This window comes from Schistocerca gregaria, chromosome 8 (genome assembly GCF_023897955.1).
Source record: "Schistocerca gregaria isolate iqSchGreg1 chromosome 8, iqSchGreg1.2, whole genome shotgun sequence".
Taxonomy (NCBI): Eukaryota; Metazoa; Arthropoda; class Insecta; order Orthoptera; family Acrididae; genus Schistocerca; species Schistocerca gregaria.
Window position 1 is genome coordinate 155,667,597 of NC_064927.1, and position 20,224 is coordinate 155,687,820.

At 42.4% G+C, this 20,224-nt stretch overlaps 1 protein-coding gene across 1 annotated transcript in view; it reads left to right on the top strand.

Annotated features, from left to right (window-relative positions):
- LOC126284273 (uncharacterized) overlaps positions 1–20,224 on the top strand; it is a 626,414-nt gene that overhangs the window by 506,718 nt on the left and 99,472 nt on the right. Inside the window, exon 3 of the mRNA XM_049983089.1 lies at positions 10,894–11,230. Coding sequence (XP_049839046.1) covers positions 10,894–11,230 — 337 coding nt within the window. The remainder of the gene's footprint in view (positions 1–10,893; positions 11,231–20,224) is intronic.

Genomic DNA, 20,224 nt, shown 5'->3' on the forward strand with positions numbered 1-20,224 from the left:
TTGATGAGATATACAGACTGTTAGGATGATAGTTATGTTGTCTGCGAAGAAAATTGATAGATACTTTGATTTAAGAAGTTTTTCAGGATCTGTTGTGAGGCAGTGACGCTATGTATACTGCACTGTAATATTTACGATTATAGCTATTAATATGAAGTGTTGTTTACGTGGAAATAAATGGACGAAAACAGAGCAGGGAATCGTTATTTGAAGCGTATACTGAGACGAAGACTACGTATATGATTAATGTTATAAGATAATGAGGTTTATCCTGATGAGGTATATGAGATGATAATTATGAAATTTATGATGCATACTGTAATAGAATGAGGCAATGATTATGATGATTAATGAAGAGAAAGAGTGAGTGAGTAATGGTTAGTTTCTTGTTATAGTCATTTTTATGCCATGTGGGAGCATTTCGTGTTTATAAGCGTAAAAGGTAAGTTTCTGAAAAGATGTGGCTGGATGACAATAGTGAATGAAGATAATGTGTCTTAACACAACTCAGTTATTTCCTTGATGTTGAGTTTACAATTATATGACGCAAATTTTTTAACCTTTTTATTAAACATACACTGTCATTGTTTTCATCAGAGCAAAACAAAGTGTAACAGTTAAACGTTACAATAATTCGAGAAGTGTATATTTTTGCCTCCATTGGTGCTCGGAAAATGTTTTGCAAAGAAGTAGCTCAGCACTAATTGATACTCTGTACTGTGAGACACTCTTTAATATATGATATCTCATTGAACGTTTTGTAATCTGTCTCTGCGATAGGGTCTAGTTTCTTGTTTATACTAATAAATGACATCGTTTTTTTCCGATTTGTATATAGCTACATGCACTCAAAATGTAACTTTTACTGAATTCTGTAGAACTAATCTGCCTTTCCTTTGTCTAAAATATAACTTTACATACATATGAAACCATGTCATAATAGTCTAGGTGTTTGGGAAATTTTAAATTTTGGGAGTGAAGATGAAATTAATCACTAGCAAGGTGTGAGATGGACAAACAATAGGCAGGAAGTATATGGGAGACTAATCGTTATGGCGTTAATTTTTTTAGCTTTATTTTATTTTGACGTGCCATAGAATAAGATTTTTCTAGTAATATGGGTGATATTGCAGCTTAACTCTTGTATTTACTTATGATGTAACATAATAACATACACTCCTAGAAATTGAAATAAGAACACCATGAATTCATTGTCCCAGGAAGGGGAAACTTTATTGACACATTCCTGGGGTCAGATACATCACATGATCACACTGACAGAACCACAGGCACATAGACACAGGCAACAGAGCATGCACAATGTCGGCACTAGTACAGTATATATCCACCTTTCGCAGCAATGCAGGCTGCTATTCTCCCATGGAGACGATCGTAGAGATGCTGGATGTAGTCCTGTGGAACGGCTTGCCATGCCATTTCCACCTGGCGCCTCAGTTGGACCAGCGTTCGTGCTGGATGTGCAGACCGCGTGAGACGAAGCTTCATCCAGCCCCAAACATGCTCAATGGGGGACAGATACGGAGATCTTGCTTGCCAGGGTAGTTGACTTACACCTTCTAGAGCACGTTGGGTGGCACGGGATACATGCGGACGTGCATTGTCCTGTTGGAACAGCAAGTTCCCTTGCCGGTCTAGGAATGGTACAACGATGGGTTCGATGACGGTTTGGATGTACTGTGCACTATTCAGTGTCCCCTCGACGAACACCAGAGGTGTACGGCCAGTGTAGGAGATCGCTCCCCACACCATGATGTGGGGGTGTTGGCCCTGTGTGCCTCGGTCGTATGCAGTCCTGATTGTGGCGCTCACCTGCACGGCGCCAAACACGCATACGGCCATCATTGGCACCAAGGCAGAAGCGACTCTCATCGCTGAAGACGACACGTCTCCGTTCGTCCCTTCATTCACGCCTGTCGCGACACCACTGGAGGCGGGCTGCACGATGTTGGGGTGTGAGCGGAAGACGGCCTAACGGTGTGCGGGACCGTAGCCCAGCTTCATGGAGACGGTTGCGAATGGTCCTCGCCGATACCCCAGAAGCAACAGTGTCCCTAATTTGCTGGGAAGTGGCGGTGCGGTCCCCTACGGCACTGCGTAGGATCCTACGGTCTTGGCGGGCATCCGTGCGTCGCTGCGGTCCGGTCCCAGGTCGACGGGCACGTGCACCTTCCGCCGACCACTGGCGACAACATCGATGTACTGTGGAGACCTCACGCCCCACGTGTTGAGCAATTCGGCGGTACGTCCACCCGGCCTCCCGCATGCCTACTATACGCCCTCGCTCAAAGTCCGTTAACTGCACATACGGTTTACGTCCACGCTGTCGCGGCATGCTACCAGTGTTAAAGACTGCGATGGACCTCGTATGCCACGGCAAACTGGCTGACACTGACGGCGGCGGTGCACAAATGCTGCGCAGCTAGCGCCATTCGACGGCCAACACCGCGGTTCCTGGTGTGTCCGCTGTGCCGTGCGTGTGATCATTGCTTGTACAGCCCTCTCGCAGTGTCCGGAGCAAGTATGGTGGGTCTGACACACCGGTGTCAATGTGTTTTTTTTTTCCATTTCCAGGAGTGTACATTGCTTTAACTTATGGAATTTTCGGGCTGTGTTTGTCTGTTACACTTACATTATTTATTGTGTTTCTTCATAATGCATATTCTGCGTGTAATTTCTTACTCTTGGATGGGGTGCCATTAGTACAACCATCATGAACACTAGTATAATCACTACAAACAGTTGTAAATTGTCCTAACTGTGTTTGGAAAGTACCAGAGCTCTAAGCGTTAATAGAAAGCACTGATGCTCAAATCGTTATAGGCCCTGAAAGCTGGCTAAAGCCGGATATAAGCTCAGCAGAAGTTTTTGCGAAGAACCTAACGGTGTTCCGAAAGGATAGGCTAAACACGGTTGGCGGTGCCGTGTTTGTTGCTGTTAGAAGTAGTTTAACTTGTCGCAAAATTGAAGTAGATAATTCCTGTGAGTTAATATGGGCAGAGGTCATTGTTGGCAACCGGAATAAAAAAATAATTGGATCCTTTTAGCGACCTTTCAGTTCAGATGATACAGTTGCTGAAAGGTTCAAAGAAAACTTGAGTTTGATTTCAAACACGAACACGACTCATACGATAATAGTTGGTGGTGACTTTAATTTACTCTCGATATGTTGGCGAAAATATATGGTTAATTCCGGAGCTACGCATAAAATATCATCCGAAATTGTGCTAAACGCATTCTCGGAAAATTATTTCGAGCAGTTAGTTCATGAGCCCACGCGAATAGTAAACGGTTCTGAATACTCGCTTGACCTTTTAGCAAGAAATAATCCTGAGTTAATAACGAGCATCAAAAGCGATTCAGGGTTTAGTGAACACAGAGTTGTCGTAGCGAGACTGGATATTGTAATCCCCAAATCCTTAAAAAAAAGAAGTGAAAAATATATCTATTCAAAAAAGCAGACAAATTCACTGGACACCTTCCCGACAGACAATCTCCACTCATTCCAAATTAATAATATAAGTGTAGACCAGATGTGGCTTAGATTCAAAGAAATAGTATCGGCAGCAGTTGAGAGATTTATACCAGATAAATTAACGAACGACGGAGATGTAGACCAGATGTGGCTTAAATTCAAAGAAATAGTGTCGGTTCACAATTGAGAGGTTTATACCAAATAAACTAACAAACGACGGAGCTGATTCTCCTTGGTACACCAAACGGGTTAGAACACTGTTGCAGAAACAACGAAACAAACATGCTAAATTTAAACAAACGCAAAATGCCCAAGATTGGCGATCCTTTACAGAAGCTCGAAACTTAGCGCGGAGTTCAATGCGAGACGCCTATAACAGTTTCCACAACGAAACTTTGTCTCGAAATCTGGCAGAAAATCCAAAGACATTCTGGCCGTGTGTGAAGTATGTTAGCGGCAAGAAACAATCAATGCCCTCTCTGCGCGATGCAAATGGAGATACTATCGAAGACAGTGCTGCCAAAGCAGATTTACTAAATACAGGCTTCCGAAATCCTTCACAAAAGAAGACGAAATAAATATTCCAGAATTCGAATCGAGAACAGCTGCCAACACGAGTAGCGTAGAAGTAAATACCCTCGGCGTAGTGAAGCAACTCAAATCACTTCTGGTCCAGACTGTATACCAATTAGGTTCCTTTCGGAGTATGCTGATGCATCAGCTCCATACTTAACAATCATATACAACCGTTCGCTCGACGAAAGATCGGTACCTAAAGACTGGAAAGTTGCACAGGTCACACCAATATTCAAGAAAGGTAGTGGGAGTAATCCACTAAACTACAGGCCCATATCGTTAACGTCGATATGCAGCAGGATTTTAGAGCATATATTGTGTTCGAACATTATGAATTAGCCCGAAAGAAACGGTTTATTGACACACAGTCAACATGGGTGTAGAAAAAATCGTTCCTGTGAAACACAACTAGCTCTTCATTCACGTGAAGTGCTGAGTGCTATTAACAAGGGATTTCAGATCGATGCAGTATTCCTGGATTTCCGGAAGGCTTTTGACACTGTACCACACAAGCGGCTCGTAGTAAAATTGCGTGCTTATGGAACATAGTCTCAGTTATGCGACTGAATTTGTTATTTCCCGTCAGAGAGGCCACAGTTCGTAGTAACTGACGGAAAGTCATCGAGTAAAACAGAAGTGTATTCAGGCGTTCCCCAAGGTAGTCTTATAGGCACTTTACTGTTCCTTATCTATATAAACGATTTGGGAGACAATCTGAGCAGCCGTCTTCGGTTGTTTGCAGATGACGCTGTCGTTTATCGACTAGTAAAGTCATAAGAGGATCAAAACAAACTGCAAAACGATTTAGGAAAATATCTGAATGGTGGGAAAATTGGCAGTTGACCCTAAATAACGAAAAGTGTGAGGTCATCCACATGAGTGCTAAAAGGAACTCGTTAAACTTCGATTAAACGATAAATCAGTCTAATCTAAAAGCCATAAATTCAACTAAATACTTGGGTGTTACAGTTACGAACAACTTAAATTGGAAAGAACACACAGAAAATGTTTTATTGGCAGGACACTTAGAAAATGTAACAGACCTACTATGGAGACTGCCTACACTACGCTTGTCCGTCCTCTTTTAGAATATTCCTGCGCAGTGTGGGGTCCTTACCAGGTAGGACCGACGGAGTACATCGAAAAAGTTCAAAGAAAGGCAGCACGTTTTGTATTATCGCAAAATATTCTCACGAAATTCCAATCACCAACTTTCTCCTCCGAATGCGAAAATATTTTGCTGACACCGAGCTACATAGGGAGAAACGCTCACCACAATAAAATAAGGGAAATCGGAGCTCGTACGGACAGATATAGGTGTTCATTCTTTCCGCGCGCTATACGGGATTGGAATAATAGAGAATTGTGAAGATGGTTCGATGAACCCTCTGCCAGGCACTTAAATGTGATTTGCAGGGTATCCATGTAGATGTAGATAAAGTCTGAACGTTATCTGTTTAAATTTACTTTAGAGAAAGTGTGTATATAATGTTAAATTATCCGTTACATGCTAAACTTCGCGCTTTCTGTTTTGAATGGTGTGTATACCAGACCTTGAAGCTGACAGCTTGCGTTAACCCTGAGACAAAATTCAGCTGCGAGAATGCATAGATAAATATAAGTGCGAGAATTCTAAGAACATCATGTCCTGTCTGGAACTTATTGCTATCACAGAATATGACTACTAACTTTGATGAAAAACAGATTACTTTGAAACTGAAGTTGGCCCCTGTGAAATTTAATTAAAGAAAGAATCTATTTTCACGCTATGTGGGTTACCTTGGCGGAACTGGATAACGCCGTACAAACTGCTCTCGTAGCTACATTGCGTCTCGATAACGGAGATGCAAAATATAACTACTGAGATAGGCAGAGGTGTAATGCGTTCTCTAAAATACTGCTATCATTTTTGGTTCATAGTTTTTGGTAATGATTTTAAATAAACTGAAAATCAGTTGACTGTTGGGATGTGCACAATGACTGTTAAATGAGCTCAGTAGCAATTTCATGTCATTTTACTTAATAATATTTAATAAAACTTCTAAACTTTCTCTGAAATCACGTAATTATAGACCAAGAGTTACAGTAATTAAACTTCACATGTATAAACCAAAATTTAGTTCTTAATCCTCTTCTCTCACAGTGATCGACAAATCCTAACAAAAAAATGAAAAACAAAAAGATTCCTGATCTGAATACCTGACAAACCAAGAATAGTACATTATCAAACCTCTGCTTCAAATAAAACAAATTTAATCATTACCTGTAATCCATTCTTCGCAAAGAGTATAATCGTAACAATGTAAAAATCAATTCCTTTCCTCTCTACAATAAATCTTCCATTAACCCATAATATATGAAAGAAAATACAAAAGTGAAGGAACTTTTGAGAAATGAAATATATATACTAATGATAGAAATTTGAAACACATTATTTTTCTTCATAACCTCCATGAACTTTAACGCTCTTTTTCCAACGTTTCGCAAGTTTTATGATTTCGTTGGAAAAAAGTTTTTTGGTTGCAACTGTAACAAGTTTTGTATCGCATCAATGACTTCTGCATCAGTTTCAAATCTTCTTCCCTCGAGCTCTCCCTTTAATCGTCCAAACATGAGGTAATCGCTTGGAGCGAGGTCTGGACTGTATGGCGGGTGTTCCAGCAATTCGAATCCTAACTCCTTTATTGTTTCGGCCGTCCGTTTGGCAGAATGTGGCCGAGCTTTATCTTGCTACAAGATGACACTTTTTCGCTACGTTTGGATGTGATTACACGTTTCAGTTTAGTTTGTAACACATCACAATAGATCTCACTGTTCACAGTTTCGCCTCTTTGGGTGAAATGAACGGCTACCGCACCCTCCATGTTAACATAAATCTTCCCAGCTGATGTTTGACGTTTAATTTCTTAACTTCTGGTGACGCAGAGCGTTTCCAAACCATGCTCGCAGGCTTGATTTCCGGTTCGTGATTATGCACCCACGTTTCGTCTACAGTAACGATTTACTGTAAAAATCTGTCTCCCTCGCGAGGATAACGGGCCAAATGATTAAGAGAGATGTCCATCCTCTGCGCCTTACGGTACCCACCTTGCAAACAGTTCCCGAAAATTTAACCTCTCGTGTAACATGGAATACGCTGAATCCTGACCACCTTCCGCAAACAAAAAGTAAACCACTGCCCTCAATTCCTCCTTAGTGCAGATCGACAATGGAGCTGCCATGTTTCATGGTCTGCTACAATGTAATGACTAACGCAGGAATAAGAGTTGTACGTTGTATAGAATTGTTGCAAACGATAATACTTCCGCACTGGATACTACAGTTACCAAGCCCTACGGCGAGAAATTGCAAAAAAAAAAAAAAAAAAAAAAAAAAAAAAAAAAAAAAAAAAAGTTCAAATGGCTCTACGCGCTATGGGGCTTAACATCAGAGGTCATCAGTCTCCTAGACTTAGAACTACCTAAACCTAACTAACCTAAGGACATCACACACATACATGCCCGAGGCAGGATTCGAACCTGCGACCGTAGCAGCGGCGCGGTTTCGGACTGAAGCACCTAGAACCGCTCGTCCACAGCGGCCGACTCTTAATATGGCTTACGGACGGAATGTATATGTGGACGTATATGTCCAGCGTTTTAAGAAGTCTCTCTTCCGTGACGTCTAAGGAAGTACCTTGTTTGTTAGATCCGAGCAGATGATACTAGCAGGCATTACCTATATTACTCAGCGACCACCTCGGAACCCAGGACCAGTTGCAAGTTGCCTATTTAACGGCTGTCAGGGGCAACTATATTGATTTTCGGTATTTCGTATAATTAATGACCAAATTTTAAAATTTAAAATACTGTCATAATCTGTTCGCTGAGAGGTGTAATCTTAAGTTAAATATTTAACACAGTAAGTCAAGCATTAAAGTTAGAAACTGTATATGTCATGAAGCATTCGTAACTCACAAAGATCAAATCGCTCAGACTATATTTATCCAATATTTGCGTATGAGAGCAATTAGCGACTTCCAAAAAATGTTACAAACAGTTTCAAATCTTGAAACTTCTTCCGTTGATACTCCCTACAAAGCAATGAAATGAAAAAAGTTTATCACTTACTACACTTTCTAAAATAATTAGGGGAAGTGGCAACAAAACGACTATTCACGTCGGTGTGTAGAATATATGAGTCTGGCGATATACCATCTGACTTTCGGAAAAGCATCATCCACACAATTCCGAAGACGGCAAGAGCTGACAAGTGCGAGAATTATCGCACAATCAGCTTAACAGCTCATGCTGCTTACAAGAATAATATACAGAAGAATGGAAAAGAAAATTGAGAATGCGCTAGGTGACGATCAGTTTGGCTTTAGGAAAAGTAAAGGCACGAGAGAGGCAATTCTGACGTTACGGCTAATAATGGAAGCAAGGCTGAAGAAAAATCAAGACACGTTCATAGGATTTATCGATCTGGAAAAAGCGTTCGACAATAGAAAATGGTGCTAGCTGTTCTAGATTCTGAAAAAAGTAGGGGTAAGCTATAGGGAGAGACGGGTCATATACAATATGTACAACAACCAAGAGGGAATAATAAGAGTGGACGATCAAAAACGAAGTGCTCGTATTAAGACGGGTGTAAGACAAGGCTGTAGCCTTTCGCCCCTACTCTTCAATCTGTACATCGAGGACGGAATGAACAGTCTAATGAGTACACAGTATGGTTTGAGAGTAAATCGGAGAAAGACGAAGGTAATGAGAAGTAGTAGAAATGAGAACAGTGAGAAACTTAACATCAGGATTGATGGTCACGAAGTCAATGAAGTTAAGGAATTATGCTTCCTAGGCAGTAAAATAACCAATGACGGACGGAGCAAGGAGGACATCAAAAGCAGACTCGCTATGGCAAAAAGGGCATTTCTGGCAAAGAGAAGTCTACTAATATCAAATACCGGCCTTAATTTGAGGAAGAAATTTCTGAGGATGTACGTCTCGAGTACAGCATTATATGGTAGTGAAACATGGACTGTAGGAAAACCGGAACAGAAGAGAATCGAAGCATTTGAGATGTGGTGCTATAGACGAATGTTGAAAATTAGGTGGACTGATAAGGTAAGGAATGAGGAGGTTCTGCGCAGAATCGGAGAGGAAAGGAATATGTGGAAAACACTGATAAGGAGAAAGGACAGGATGGTAGGACATCTGCTAAGACACGAGGGAATGACTTCCATGGTACTAGAGGGAGCTGTAGGGGGCAAAAACTGTAGAGGAAGACAGAGATTGGAATACGTCAAGCAAATAATTGAGGACGTAGGTTGCAAGTGCTACTCTGAGATGAAGAGGTTAGCACAGAGGAGGAATTCGTGGCGGGCCGCATCAAACCAGTCAGTAGACTGATGACCCCAAAAAAAAACACTTTCGCTCTTCATGCAGTAAAGCTTCAATATTAGGTACGTTGCTTTAATTTATTACTTCTTTACTACACTCTCCAGTGGCAATACACTTTGCAAACAGTATCCACATATACCACTGAATGCAACTGCAAAACTACATTTATGGACAACACCTAGTTCTGGAGAAATTCCGTCATATACATTGAGATCCGTGAAATACTAGCTTTCCTTAAAACCGAGCGCAAATTACCTAGACTATACTCATCCAGTGTTTGATAATGACAGCACTTACTGTCTTCCACCAAACTTTAAACGAAAATCCCATCTTTTCTAAACTTTTTTACGTAGGAGATTGATTTTTTGAAGAATCGGGGATGGGGCTATTGGCCCCACGTAAGTAAAGAGGGCATTTTTACAGTAGTTTCCGTTACGGTTCCTGTTGACCATCAGAACATTTGTCAAATTTCACGTATTTGTAAAATTATTTGCCAGTATGCTGCTTTGTTCGGTGTGTTTGTCAAAAATAGATGGCGTCTGACGTGTTTGAAAGAAATTTTGACTGACAGGCAATTTGACTAAGAAGTTTGATCGTTTACAGAAGCGTTTGTCAAACAATACCCAGTAGCTTGCCGAAATATTGTCTGTATCTTTGAATTACCTGCCAATTGGAACAGATACGAAGATTGAAAATACTTTGCGCCTCGATACACAAAACGTGACAGCTTCTTCAAAAATTACGCTATACAGAATGAGCCATGTGTCTGCAATATCCTTTCTTCCAGGAGTGCTAGTTCTGCAGGTTCGCAGAAGAGCTTCTGTGAAGTTTGGAAGGTAGGAGATGAGGTACTGGCAGAATTGAAGCTGTGACGACGGGTCGTGAGTCATGCTTGCGTAGCTCAGATAGCACTTGCCCCCGAAAAGCAAAGGTCCCGAGTTCGAATCTCGGTCCAGCATACAGTTTTAAACGGTCAGAAAGTTTCATATCAGCGCACACTCCGCTGCAGAGTGAAAATCTCATTCTGAAAACAGCCCCCAGGCTGTGGCTAAGCCATGTCTCCGCAATATCCTTTCTTCCAGGAGTGCTAGTTCTCCAAGGTTTCGTAGACGAGCTTCTGTGAAGTTTGGAAAGTAGGAGACGAAGTACTGGCGAAAGCAAAGCTGTGAGGACGGGGCGTGAGTCGTACTTGGGTAGCTCAGACGGTAGAGGACTTGCCCGCGAAAGTCAAAGCTCCCGAGTGCGAGACTCCCTCCGGCACACAGTTTTAATCTGCCAGAAAGTTTCAATTAGGCTGTATTAAACGTCTGCGAGCTTGTTTGACAAACATGTCGAATGCAAAGGGTGAATTTGACGAACATGTCTGATCTTCTGCTGGCGCCTTTAGAGAAGCATGGCTGTAGTTTTATAACATACTAAACTTAGCGTCTGGACGTGTGTTGGCAGGCTACGGGCACATCGCGCCCAAGACGCACTGGGGGAAGGTGGTGACCATCTTCTACGCGATCCTGGGCATCCCGCTGATGCTGCTGTGCCTGTCCAACATCGGCGACATCATGGCGCACTCGTTCCGCTTCCTGTACTGGCGCGTCTGCTGCTACGCGTGCACGCGCCGGCCGCGCGCCGCCCGCCTGCCGCCCCCGCTGGTGCTGGCGCCGTCGGCGCTGCTGCCCCCGGGCCCTGGGGGCGGGCCCGCCCCCGCAGGCATGCTCCTGCCCGCGCCTCCGGGCCACCAGTTCCGGCGCGCCAGGAGCATGAGGACCACCACGCGATCCCTTCAGTCGTAAGTACACAGCAGCCCACTGCGCCAGATGTCTAACCAAAGTCCCCTTCCTCACTTGAGGTATCTGACCAAGTATCTGCTCTAAATTTACCTACGTCTACACCCATACTACGCAAGCCACCTTAGGTGTGTGGCGGAGGATACTTTGTGTATCATGTAAGGATGCTGTTGTCGGTATCCCTGCCCGCGAGCTACATGTCAGCTGGCATTATCTGACCAGCCATAACCTTCTAGATCAGCGGTTCCAAACCTTTTCAACTGTGCGGAACACCTATTTTGTGAAAATGCGTAGAAAGCCTGCGAGTAAATATACAAGTAAAATTGTAAATGTGTGTGTGTGTGTGTGTGTGTGTGTGTGTGTGTGTGTGTGTGTGTGTGCGCGCGCGTGTGTGAATAAGTAGGCCTAATTAGTAAACAATACTGAACGAGAAAGACGGAAAAAAATTATGTTCTTTTATAAACAACCATTTTTTTACGAGGGTCACTCCAGAAGAAATGCACACTATTTTATTTAAAAAAATCCATCTTTTATTCTACATGTTTGAAAGTTTTATAGTGTGTAGTACATCCTTTAGGAACAATATTTTCATTTCTGCACATAATTTCCATCCCTCTCAACTGCCTTACGCCATCTTGGAACCAGCGCCTGTATACCCGCACGGTAAAAGTCTGTACCAACCTGTTGGAGCCACTGTTTGGCAGCATGCACAAGGGAGTCATCATCTTCAAACCTTGTCCCACGAAGAGAGTCTTCCAGTTTCCCAATTCGTTCACTATGATGTGTCTGTCAGCAGTCACCAATTCGTTAACTCTCTGCACATCGTCTGGAGTGTGTGCTGTACGAGGCCTGCCGCTGCGAGGACAATCCTCACTATTGCCGTGCCCATCACGTAACCTGCTTGCCCACCGACTAACTGTACTGCGATCGATAGCACCAGCTCCATACACTTTTTTCGACCTCTTGTGGATGTTTCCCACTGTCTTGTTTTGACAGAACAGGAATTCTATGACAGCACGTTGCTTCTGACGAACGTCAAGTGTAGCAGCCATCTTGAAGGCATGCTGTGACGGTGCCACTCACGGGAACAGGTTGAACTAAGTTTGAAAACGAGCGGGATGGATGTATCTACACACTGTGAAACTTTCACACATGCAGAATGAAAACTGTATTTTTACAAAAATAGTGTGCATTTCTTTTGGAGTGACCCTCGGACGCTCACTTCGCTGCCACAACTAGATAAAAACTCAAAAGTCGAGTGGTCAGCGTTAAAAAGAACACAATGTTATTTTTGATATTGTTTGTCACCCTCGAGAGAATCAATATCTGGATGAAAACTAGTACATTTAGTCTCAAATCGCTATCTGCGTTCAAACCATTCCTGTACTTATTTTTCCGAAAAATATGCTTTGAAAGGGTCGTTCACTTATTTTGTCGAAAAGCCCATCGAGTGTCTCAGTGAGCAGTAATTCAGCTATATATCCACGGGGACTGAGCAAAGAGGTGTACTCACATTCCAGAGACCTGGGTTCGATTCTCCGGCCATGCATCCAGATATCGATTTCCTGCGGTCACTCAGGTCTTTTCATGCAAATGGGGGGATGGTTGCTTCCTTCCCTTCCAGTAGTAAGAAATCCAAGCAAAGCTATGTCACTCGTAATCTTAGCTGCGGACGGGACGTAAAACACCAACCGTTCTTCCTGTTTCAGGATATTAAATGAGCAAAAATCAAGCGAGTTATTCTTGTGATAACTGTATCCGAGAAACTACTAGCTCGACAAATTCTACCGAGCGAGGTAGTTTAGCGGTTAGCACAATGATCTCGCGTTCGGAGCCGGCTGCTGTGGCCGAGCGGTTCTCGGCGTTTCAGTCCGGAACCGCGCTGCTGCTACGGTCGCAGGTTCGAATCCTGCCTCGGGCATGGATGTGTGTGATGTTCTTAGGTTAGTTAGGTTAAAGTAGTTCTAAGTTCTAGGGAACTGATGGCCTCAGGTGTTAAATCCCATAGTGCTCATAGGCATTCGAAACTTACTTTTTTTTTTCGCGTTCCGTAGGACGACTGTTGAAACCCGCGTACGGCCATCCTGATTTAGATTTTCCGTGATTTCCCTACATCGGTCTGTAATTACCTCATTGTCGACTGGACGTTAAAAACTAATCTGCTCCTTCGACAAATTACGATCTGATTGTGGCGCATTGTGTGTTTACGCCATGAGCAGGGCCGCGCGCCAGCCCTGTAGTGTACTTACAGCCGCCTGGTGGCGCACGATATTGATCATTTTCAACATTTAAGATAAATTAGTGCCATGCGTTTCAACTCTTTTTTCATTCTGTACTCGCTGACCTTGACTACTGACGAGTTAAACCCCTGAAACTCCCAATAATTTTTATCTTATCTTGGACTCTCGGCCACCAGTCACGGCCCACTACCACGCTTCCCACAGCCCGTAAGTGGGCCACGGTCCATGGTACGGGAACCGCTGGTGTAGAACTTCCTGTAGCCTCTCACCTTTTACGGCGGACAGGGGAAGTGCAAGGCATGATCACGTTCTTTGGTAATAAAAAGATGGCGTCCGTTTACTTCCTTTATTCATTTCAAACAACAAAAAAACACGCCTAACTGTATCAGATTCAGGTCTTTGATGATACTGACAAATTTTAAAGTTCATCCACTCCAGAAAAAGCCACGGACCATTCGGCATTCCTATTCCGAAGTAAAGTTCTCCCTCAGTGCGCTACTGAACACTTCATAATGGCCTCGCGCACTTGGTAGTTGGAACCACGGACAGTAGACTACACGGTAGAGGTCGCGAGGTGTATGCGCTTTAGCAAGGCGCGCCACTGACGTCATAGTGTCACGAACCAGCGCTCAGTTGCTCGCAATTGCTCAAACATATTGTGTTATAACTGAGTTTACGAACGAAAACAAGGTTGTTTAAGGCAGCTTGAATTTTTATTAGTGACTGGCGATTGAGTCCAGAGTTAAGCCATAATTATCCGTGTACTGAGGTATTTTTTAGAGTAAATTCTTAAACGAAAAAGAATGGTTTGCTTCGCGATGGCAGTTGTACTAGCAACATCAGACAACCAAGTACGTTAGAAATTAAGTTTAATATATTTCCCAAAATCAATGTGACTAAATGAAAACGAATAAATGCTTGTAAACGTGTAGATTTGTTCTGAGTGGAGCATGAGCGTATATGCTCAGTAAATTTCACCCATTCGGATTGTGAAAGGATTTGAAAAGTGAACTGTTAAATGTTGTTGCTGTCTTCAGTCCAGAGACTGGTTTGATGCAGCTCTCCATGCTACCCTATGCAGTGCAAGCTTCTTCATCTCGAAGTACCTACTGCAACCTACATCCTTCTGAATCTGCCTAGTGTATTCATCTCTTGAACTCCCTCTACGATTTTTATCCTTCGCACTTCCCTCAAATACTAAACTGGTGATCCCTTGATGCCTCAGACATGTCCTGCCAACCGATCTCTTCTTCTAGTCAAGATGTGCCACAAATTTCCTCATTAGTTACATGGTCTACCCATCTAATCTTCAGCATTATTCTGTAGCACCACACTTCGAAAGCTTCTATTCTCTTCTTGTCTAAACAGTTAAATGTCCATGTTTCACTTCCATAGATGGCTACACTCCACACAAATACTTTCAGAAACAACTACCTGACATTCAAATCTATAGACGATGTTAACAAATTTCTCTTCTTCAGAAACGCTTTCCTTGACATTGCCAGTCTACATTTTATACGCTCTCCACTTCGACCGTCATCGGTTATTTTGCTCCCCATTTCTACTTGAAGTGTCTCATTTCCTAAACTAATTCCCTGAGCATCACCCGATTTAATTCGACCACATTCCATTATCCTCGTTTTGCTTTTGTTGATGTTCATCTTATATTCTCCTTTCAACACACTGCCCGTTCCGTTCAACTGCTCTCCCAGGTTCTTTGTTGTCTCTTACAGAATTACAATGTCATCGGCAAACCTCAAAGTTTTTATTTCTTCTCCATGGATTTTAATTCCTACTCCAAATTTTTCTTTTGTTTCCTTTACTTCTTGCTCAGTACACAGATTGAATAACATCGGGGAGAGACTATAACCCTGTCTCACTCCCTTCCCAACCACTGCTTCCCTTTCATGCCCCTCGACTCTTATAACAGCCATCTGGTTTCTGTACAAATTGTAAATAGCCTTTTGCTCCATGTATTTTATCCCTGCCACCTACATAAGCTGAAAGAGACTATTCCAGTCAACATTGTCAAAAGCTATCTCTAAGTCTACAAATGCTAGAAACGTAGGTTTGCCTTTCCTTAATCTATCTTCTAAGGTAAGTCGTAATGTCAGTATTTCCTCACTTGTTCCAACATTTCTACGGAATCCAAACTGATCTTCCCCAATATCGGCTTCTACCAGTTTTTTTCATTCGTCTGTAAAGAATACGTGTTAGCATTCTGCAGCTGTGACTTATTAAACTGATAGTTCAGTTATTTATACATCTGTCCACACTTGCTCACTTTGGGATTGGAATTATTATATTCTTCTTGAAGTCTGAGGGTATTTCGCGTATCTCGTACATCATGCTCACCAGATGGTAGAGTTTTGCCAGGGCTGGCTCTTCCAATGCTATCAGTAGTTCTAATGGAATGTTATCTACTTCCGGGCCCTTGTTTCGACTTAGGTCTTTCATTGCTCTGTCAAACTCTTCACGCAGTATCATGTCTCCCATTTCATCTCCATCTACATCCCGTTCCATTTCCATAATATTGTCCTCAAGTACATCGCCCTTGTATAGACCGTCTATATACTCCTTCCATCTTTCTGCTTTCCCTTCTTTGCTTAGAGCTTGGTTTCCATCTGAACTCTTGTTATTCATATAAGTGGTTCTCTTTTCTCCAAAGGTCTCTTTAATTTTCCTGTAGGCAATATCTGTCTTACGCCTAGTGATATATGCCTGTCCATCCTTACATTTGTCCTGTAGTCATCCCTGCTTAGATATTTTGCACTTTCTGTCGATCTCATTTTTTAGACGTTTGTATTCCTTTCTGCCTGCTTCATTTACTGCATTTTTATATTTTCTCCTTTCGTCAATTAAATTCAATATATCTTCTGTTACCCAAGGATTTCTTCTAGCCCTCGTCTTTCTACATACTTGATCCTCTGCTGCCTCCACTATTTCATCTCTCAAAGCTATCCATTCTTCTTCTACTGTATTTCTTTCCTCCATAGTTGTCAATCGTTCCCTAATGCTCTCCCTGAAACTCTCTACAACCTCTAGCTCTGTCAGTTTATCCAGGTCCCATCTCCTTAAATTCCTTTAGTTTTGCAGTTTCTTCCGTTTTAATCTACAGTTCGTAACCAATAGATTATGGTCAGAGTCCACATTTGCCCCTGGAAATGCCTTACAATTTAAAACCTGGTCCCTAAATCTCTGTCTTACTATTATATAACCTATCTGAAACCTTCCAGTATCTCCAGGCCTCTTCCATGTATTCAACTTTCTTTCACAATTCTTGAATCAAGTGTTAGCTATGATTAAGTTATGCTCTGTGCAAAATTTTACCAGTCGGCTTCCTCTTTCATTTCTTGCCCCCATTCCATATTCACCTGCTACATTTTCTTCTCTTCCTTTTCCTACTATCGAATTCCAGTCACACCTGACTATTAAATTTTCATCTCCCTTCACTATCTGAATAATTTATTTTATCTCATAATACATTTCATCAATCTGCTCGTCATTTGCGGAGCTAGTTGACATATAAACTTGTACTACTTCAGTAGTCGTGGGCTTCGTATCTATCTTGGCCACAATAATGCGTTCACTATGCTGTTTGTAGTAGCTTATCCGCATTTCTATTTTTTGTATTCATTATTAAACCTCCTCCTGCATTACCCCTATTCGATTTTGTATTTATAACGCTGCATTCACCTGACCAGAAGTCTTGTTCCTCCTGCCACCGAACTTCACTAATTCCCACTATATCTAACGTTAACCTACCCATTTCCCTTTTTAAGTTTTCTAACCTACCTGCCCGATTAAGGGATCTGACATTCCACTCTCTGATCCAGTTTTGTTTCTCCTGATAACGAAGTGCTTCTGAGTAGTCCTCGTCCGGAGATCCGACTGGGAGACTATTTTACCTCCTGAATATTTTACCCAAGAGGACGCCATCATCATTGAACCATACAGTAAAGCTGCATGCCCTCAGGAAAAATTACGGCTCTAGTTTCCCTTTGCTTTCAGCCGTTCGCAGTACCAGCACAGCAAGGCCGTTTTGGTTAGTGTTACAAGGCTAGATCAGTCAATAATCCAGACTGTTGCCCCAGCAACTACTGAAAAGGCAGCTGCCCCTCTTCACGAACCACACGTTTGTCTGGCCTCTCAACAGATACCCCTCCGTTGTGGTTGCACCTACGGTACGGCTGTCTGTATCGCTGAGGCACGCAAGCCCCCCCCCCCCCCCCCCCCACCAACGGGAAGGTCCATTGTTCATGAACTCTTGGATATTGCTTAGATGCTGTTCCATTTCTAATCTACCATCTTTTGGTGCGTTGCTGATTTAGGGCGTAGTAATGAGCGAAATAATGAGAAGTATTCAGACATAAAGACGAAGCTACCGTAAAGAAATAGAAGATGTTTTACAGGTAAATATTTCATGAACTAACAAAGAAATTACTTCTAAACAAAACATTAACCGTGAAAGCAAACACTGTTCAAAATGCGGCAATGCCTACTTACGCCAAAAATTAGGGAAACTGAAACGAAATTCCTTAGGCGAAACACTGCGAATTTACAGAGTCGTCTCTCTCGATGTAGAGCTGAGTTACAAGAAATTAGAACACGTACAAAAATTAATTCCTTGCTCTTTTTCTGACTGTCAACAACAAGTACCAACTGGTCATATGAATACATTCCAATGGCTGCCACTTTACGTTGCCTGTCTTATAAAGCATTATCTTTTGTCAGAGATATCTTGAAATGAATGTAACTCCATTTTCTGATGGAGTATGAGACTACGGCTGTTAATGTTCAATAAAAATAATACCTATCGCCGTTATATAGGTTTATTTCTAGGCAACCAGTTTCGACGTTGCACTACGTCATCTTCAGGCCAAAACTGCTCCAAGCCAGTAACCTTCGTCTCGAAATACCAATTATGGGCATACGTTGTTCGTTGGAGAGCAGTCAGCAATAGTCACTCCATACATTCAAACCCGAGGGCCAAAGATGACCTCACAACCTGTTCCATATCCCCGTAAGACCCTGTAGGATTCACAGGGGTATGGAACAGGTTGTGAGGTCATCTTTGGCCCTCGGGTTTGAATGTATGGAGTGACTGTTGCTGACTGTTGTCCAACGAACACGTATGCTCGTAATAGGTATTACGAGACCAGTTAAAGGCACTGCTATATTTGTAACACTAAGGTTACTGGATTGGCCTGAAGATGACATACTGTAACGTCGAAACTGGTTGCCTAGAAATAAACCTATATAACGGCAATTGATATTGTTTTTATTGAATATGTCTTGAAATGGCCTCTTCCTAGCGAAGACACTATTAAAAAGAAAACACAGGCAATTTAGCGTTCTACCAAGTTTTATTGATTTTAGGCTTAGTGTTTTGAAAACTCGAAATCTGTTAACAAAATTTGATAAAGACGTAGATCGGAGGCCCTACACTAATCTCACCGACCATGGGAAAATTAATCAATAACAATTACAGTAACAACAATACACTAAAGTCTTGAAAACCTCTATTACACTAATACCCGCGTGAGAGTGACATGTGAGTGCACCGTGTGCATTTAAGCTTCAGTGCAGTGCGACGTGACACGAGGGTTAGCCTGGCCGCAAGATGAGACGTAGGTCCTTGAGGTGACACAGGGTGACTCACGGTGAGTTCTTGCGAACCACACAACTGAGTGGTCCTGCGCGCGTTGGAGCGCAGCTGGAAGTGACACAGTTCCTGCGCTTGGTAACCCTGCGGACCGCAGTGTCCTGTACGCAGCTTACTGCGAGGCTCACGGTTATTCTGGCTGTTGGTAGTTCGAAATGGAAGAAAAGCTAATTGAAGCCGTACGTTTTCGCAATGCTCTGTATGATACAAGCCATGAAGATTACTTGAAAACGAAGCTGAAAGCTGAGAAGTGGGAGGAAGTGACCTAGGGAACGGACATACGAAATGGTAAGTTGCATTGTAATACGTTGTTAACATTCTACATTGACACTGTCAAAACTCTATAGCAAATTTTCGTGATGTGCTTTGTCCTGGTTAATGTTTATCAAAAAAAGATGCCTAGGTTCCTTACAATACCATTCCTTACTAGCGTGTAGCCCTCCATATCTACCAGTAAAAACGGAATAACCATGTCTTTGATATCAATATAGAATCGAAACTGTCGTCCGAGTGACGAGACGACATTCTATGAGCACTGTTTCAATTGATTTGTTGTTGGAGAGTCCTTATGACTAATAGGATCCTGTTTCTGCTTTGAAAATACTGTTTCTGTTACTTGATAATAATGAAATTTGCCCACTTCTCGCTATATATACAGGGTGTTACAAAAAGGTACGGCCAAACGTTCAGGAAACATTCCTCACACACAAAGAAAGAAAATATGTTATGTGGACATATGTCCGAAAACGCTTACCTTCCATGTTAGAGCTCATTTTATTACTTCTCTTCAAATCACATTAATCATAGAATGGAAACACACAGCGACAAAACGTATCAGCGTGCCTTCAAACACTTCGTTACAGGAAATGTTCAAAATGTCCTCCGTTAGCGAGGATACGTGCATCCACCCTACGTCGCATGGAATCCCTGATGCGCTGATGCAGCCCTGGAGAATGGCGTATTGTATCACAGCCGTCCACAATACGAGCAGGAAGAGTCTCTACATTTGGTACCGGGGTTACGTAGACAAGAGGTTTCAAATGCCCCCATAAATGAAAGTCAAGAGGGTTGGGGTCAGGAGAGCGTGGAGG